This window comes from Gigantopelta aegis, chromosome 12 (assembly GCF_016097555.1).
Source record: "Gigantopelta aegis isolate Gae_Host chromosome 12, Gae_host_genome, whole genome shotgun sequence".
Classification (NCBI taxonomy): Eukaryota; Metazoa; Mollusca; class Gastropoda; order Neomphalida; family Peltospiridae; genus Gigantopelta; species Gigantopelta aegis.
Window position 1 is genome coordinate 1,075,598 of NC_054710.1, and position 5,547 is coordinate 1,081,144.

A 5,547-nucleotide genomic window follows, 5' to 3' on the forward strand; every position below is an offset into this window, starting at 1 on the left:
AGGAAGCGGGGTCGGCCCCTACTACTCTCTTTCTAGACTTTACCTTGCTTTATAGTGATACCATCTCGTATCCTCCGGAGTCGGGCCCGTCCGCACCACTATACCAAACCATGACGACTGGAATATACCCTAGTCTGATACTCTCTCTCGTTCAGATGGATCTGGCTTCTCATGATCTGTACTTCAGCACAGCACTACACCTTCAACGTCTATTGACTGTCAATCTAGGGGTTTTCTTGACGGGATGCAACCCATCTCGTCCCTTTGAGCTATGCACCCAAATGGCCTTAACGAGGCCACTCGCGTGGACATATTGATCGGACTTTAAACTTTTAGATCTGCATTCAAAATTTTATGTCAAAATTACTTCTTTTTTAAAAATATTATTAAATAGTCCGATCCTCTCTTCTTTCTCTTATTTAATTTTGGATTATCCTTCTAAAATGCTCCAAATTATATAAATATTCGGCCGAGCAGTCAATTCTTTTTTTATTTTTGGCTTGTAACCTTTTTTTGTTTAACTTTTTTTTTTACAACTTTTTTTTACTAATTGCTATTTTCAAAATTCTGCCCATTTTCACCCCCCCCCCCCCCCCTCCATCCCGAGTCAGGCCACCGATCTTATCGGAGGTCGGACTCAGGATGGGCGTGTTCGAAACCCTAGTGGTATATGGGCACGTTAAACTAGTTATCATCATCATCACCAAAGGAAATCTGCTTGATTGCCAGCACGCGGATTCTGACTTCTTAAATTCCTCACGAATTCCTTACGAATGTACCAAAATGAGAAGACTGCCCGACACTGCCAAAAGTCGTTCTTTATTCATGTGCATAAGCCAACAAATGAACGTATTTCGAGAAACTGGTTATGCTATTCACCTAGCAGAGGTTGTTTCTTCTGTTTTCCCTGCAAACTTGTTTCTGACAACTCAGTTTTTGCAAAGCAAGGTTTTACTGACTGGAAGAATGCCAGCAATCTGATACATCGTCACAAAACTAGCGCTGCACACCGACAAGCGATGATTGTCATACTTACACGCAAGGACAGTGGAAAACGTGTTGACTCTCACTTAGCCAAACTGAGTCAGAAGTGACTACTGACATGCAGTACTTGTTCACCTTTCAGAAATTATTCGGTTTTTGGCAGAGAGAGGTCTTGCATTCTGTAGTACTGACGAAACAATGGGTTCACCTCATAATGGCAACTATCTGAGGCTGATTGAGTTGTTGTACAAGTTGGACCCTTTCCTTGCACAGCACATCACAAGATACTCCAATAAGGGCAAAGGAACCACATCCTATCTGTCAAAAACTGTGTGACGAGTTCATCAACTTAATGGGAACTTGCGTTCTCGACCGCATTATTTATGAAGTGAAAGAGGCCAAGTATTATTCCGTGTCTGTTGACTCTACTCCCGATTTGTCGCACGTAGACCAGCTTACAATTATTTTGCGATGCGTACTGCCACCAGGACCCGTAGAGCGATTCGTCAAGTTTTTACGTATGCAGGGGCACAGTGGTGAGCAACTTGATCAGAACCTGAGTGACTTTCTTGCTGAACATAACATCAGCCTGAGTGACTGTTGTGGACAGTCATATGATAACGCCAACAACATGTCTGGCAGGTACAATGGAATGCAGGCGCATGTTCGAAAGCTAAATCCATTAGAAGAGTATGTGCCATGTGCTGAACACTCACTCAATTTGGAGGGTCAGTTCGCAGCCTCATGTTGCGAACAGGCAACAATGTTCTTTGTTTTCATACAGAGTTTATATGTATTTTTCTCTGCATCGACGTACCGTCGGTCTGTACTAACTGATGCATTGTCTGAGATCACACTACCGTGTGTAAAGCACATGTCTGACACAAGATGGTCGGCCCGAGTTGATGCACTGAAAGCACTGTACATGGGCTATAGTCAAATAAACAACGTCATCGACAGTATTGCTGCAGATGAAAATCAGAAAGGTGAATGTCGACAAGAAGCACGTGGGCTTGCAGCAATGATGGACCGATTGGAAACGGGCATACTAACTGTACTGTGACATCAGGTGTTGGAGAGATTCCAGATGTGCAGCGCTAGCCTGCAGTCAGCAGACCAAGACTTAAACACTGCATGCGCTCTATACAAGTCACTGATTGTGTTTGTTCAGAAGCTCCGGCCTACGTTTGAAGACTGAACAAAAAGTCAAGGAATTAACAAATTCTGCTGAATATCGGCAAGACACACAAAGAGTGTGCAAACGCAACCGTAACTATGATCATGAGTTTGGATTGTCATCAGAAGAGGAGAAAACTGAAACGGCTGCAAACAAGTTTCGAGTCGTGAGTTGAAGGTGGGCAGAATTTGGAATACGAATTTAGCAGTTAGGTAAAAAAAAACTAAAGCCAGAATTCATACTACTCATGCCAGGACAAAAATTTAAGTCCAAAGAATAAAATTAGAGTGCTCGACCGAAAGGGTTTTAAGGTGATTTGAGTAATTTAGACTGTTCGGACTGTTCACAATTTTATTTTTTTTAAATAAAAAAATAAAATGCTGCCCAAAATGTTTAAAATCCAACTAAGCCCATGGTACGGTTGGTGACTATGGGGATAAGATGAAGTGCTTGGCTTTGAACTGCGGCACCAGTTTCCTCCAACGGTGGGCTAGCAAGGTCTTGGCTAGCTCGATGGGCACCGGCGATGATCTTCAGTACTCTGTGGACGGTGTAGTTGTCCATGTCTTTGAAGAGTATTCCCTGTCTGTAGAGATCATCCCGGCGTGACGTCACCACAAGTCCAAACTTCCCGTCTCGTAGTTCCATGGCGTGGATGGCACACTCAACTCCGTCAGGAAACTTCTTAAAGTTACCCTCAAGAATGGCTCCCGGCAGTGAGCTGGTGTCCAAGTTGTCCCCAACTAAGTATCGAGTGACGCTCCAGGGGGCGTCCCTGTCCCGGGCAGTCGCGGAAGGCCGGCCTTGGCTGCCTGGTCACTACTCGGTGGGTTGACAGCCTTCCGCTTCACAGCAGCACCATCCATAGGGGTCTTGGCGAAGCCACCTGGGGGTGGGGTATTCGACGCCGACAGCCTTAAAGGGGTTGGAACGGGAGACTCACGCCGTGGAGTCTCGCAGACTGGTCCACTGGCTCAGTTTGTTCAGACATATCTGTGTTGGCTGGCACTGGTTCGTCGGGTCCCGGGGATAGGGGCGGCGACGCAGACAGGACCGCCACTGGCGGTTGAGCCGCCAGTTTAGGTCCCTCCTGAGCCATCCCTGGTGTAGGTTTGCTCTCCCTCCTTCCTCTTACCTTCCTGTTCGTCGTGTTCGTTACTGCGTCGGTATACACCAAAGTCATGGTTGCCCGTGACCCAATGTAAGCAATGCGGTACTCCAACAAAGAGCCGTAGCTTGCAATAAATCCCCCCTTAACTCGAGAGAGCAGAGCGACATCTCATTCAGATAGCGGATTCCATTCAGATTGCCATCCACCACATAAAGGGGGGTCCTGTGGTGGATAGAGATGCCGCCCCACACCATGACGCTGCCACCACCGAACCGGTGACGTTGTCTAACGTTAACGTCAGCGAAGCGCTCCCCAGGACGTCTGTAGACACGAACCCGACCGTCGTTGAACTGGAGACTAAACCTGGACTCATCAGTGAACATCACTCGACCCCACTGAACACGTTGCCACCGCAGATGAAGCGTGCACCAGTGACGTCTGGCCGTTCTGTGACGTGGTAGGAGTGGTGGTCGAACAGCCTGGCGACGGCGGCGTAGATTATTGCCTCTCAGACGATTGCGTATGGTTTGATCAGACACTCGAGTTCCAGTCGCAGTCCGCAGATTGTCACGTAATCGGCGTGCAGTGGTTGTGCGTTGACGTAGAGCCATATTGGTGATGTAGGGTCCTCTCTATTTGTAGTGCTTCGGGGTCTTCCCGAACGTGGACGATTTCGAACAGAATTCGTTGCTTGGTACCGTTGCCACAGTCGGCCAACGACACTCTGACTGACACCAAGTCTCAGAGCAACATTTCTTTGCATATTGCCATCCTGAAGCCAAGCAATAGCCCTTCCTCGATCTTCGATAGTCAGTTGAAGTCGTACCATTGTCGAATTTGGAGTGTGCACCGTACACGAACGCAAGCTCCAATTATACAGAAATTCAGCATTGGGAACATGGAATACACGTGCAAAGCGTGCAAATGAAGCGCTTTGTGAAAAAGCAAGTTATGGGCACTTAGCAGACCTTTCGCTTTCGCCCTAATTTACGTGCAAATGTAAGCATGTTTTCGCCATTAGAACTAGTCGACAGTGTCAATGACAGTGGATTTAAATTCATTTATGGGTTGCTTAGACCCACTTTCGTCAAAATGGAACAATACCATGCGTGACATTATGGTCTAGCTAATATAATTGACATTCAGAAAATAATGTCGAAAATATCGTCTGACCCTTAAATTCTTTTGAGTAGTATATATCATATAAGAGATACTTGCTACTAATACAAAATGGCGGGTTTCCTTTCTAGGTAGGTAGGCAACAAGTTTAACGTGGTTATATAGCAAAGGCATTTTGTTTAATTAATTTTTGTGTAAATCCAATTAAGGTTCAAGGACGCTGTCCTTGGCACACATCTCAGTTGTCTGATCAGGGGTCTGTCTCAGGTCAGCAGGTAGTTATTTAAGTTGACAATTTAGAACATTTTAATATTACACACACACACACACACCCCCCCCCCCCCCCCCCCCCAACAGCCACAAAAAATAAGGGGAAGGTGTTCTATGAGACACACCAAACACTATTTCTATTATATTATATGCTCAAAGGAAATTTGTCATATATGGACGCTTTATTTTTAATGGACTGACCTTCAAACTGTATCCACATCATTGATGATCAAGAACTTTTATTACAATTTGTAGGTGATACTGACCTTTATTCTAAACTTTCATTTTGTCTATCTGTGATATTTGTATTTTTAAAACAGTTCTTTAACTCTTGAATTTTTGTATTGATGTTGCTACCTCTTAAGTTAGGCATTTACCATAGTTTGACACCCAATAGCTGATGCATTTTTCGTTTTGGGGCCTCATTGATTTTCTATTATATTCTATATTAAAGTTTTATTTATAAAATTCATTGATAGCTGATAACTTTATTAAATTTAGGGCCAAGGAGGTTAAGGTTGGTTCAGGCCCCACAGAACATATTAACATTCAGGCCTCACGGGAAATACTAACATTAAAGAAATAAGACGTCGAGAAATGTCAATCGTATTCAGAACTTGGGCGTGAGCACAAGAGGGATGGGAAGAAGGGTAGGTCAGATCAAACGATCTAACTCTAAGGCCAAAATAGCTATGCATTACGGTTTTAAAAAAACACAAAAAAAACAAAAACAACAACTTCTGACTACCATTCTTATGTTCGTTGAATTGTTTTGTGGTTAAATTATTATATGACATGATTTTAATCAGACGCTTAGTATGTAAATAGAACTCACGAGAAACGTTTAGCTAGCTAGTGTCTTAAAAATAAGGATTATAGTAACAAT

General features: G+C 44.2%; 1 protein-coding gene across 1 annotated transcript; it reads left to right on the forward strand.

Annotated features, from left to right (window-relative positions):
* Positions 1-1,336: 1,336 nt before the first annotated feature.
* Positions 1,337-2,047, forward strand: LOC121386540 (zinc finger MYM-type protein 1-like). Its single transcript, XM_041517479.1, has one exon. It carries the CDS (start codon positions 1,337-1,339, stop codon positions 2,045-2,047), a length of 711 nt encoding a protein of 236 aa, XP_041373413.1.
* Positions 2,048-5,547: the final 3,500 nt, after the last annotated feature.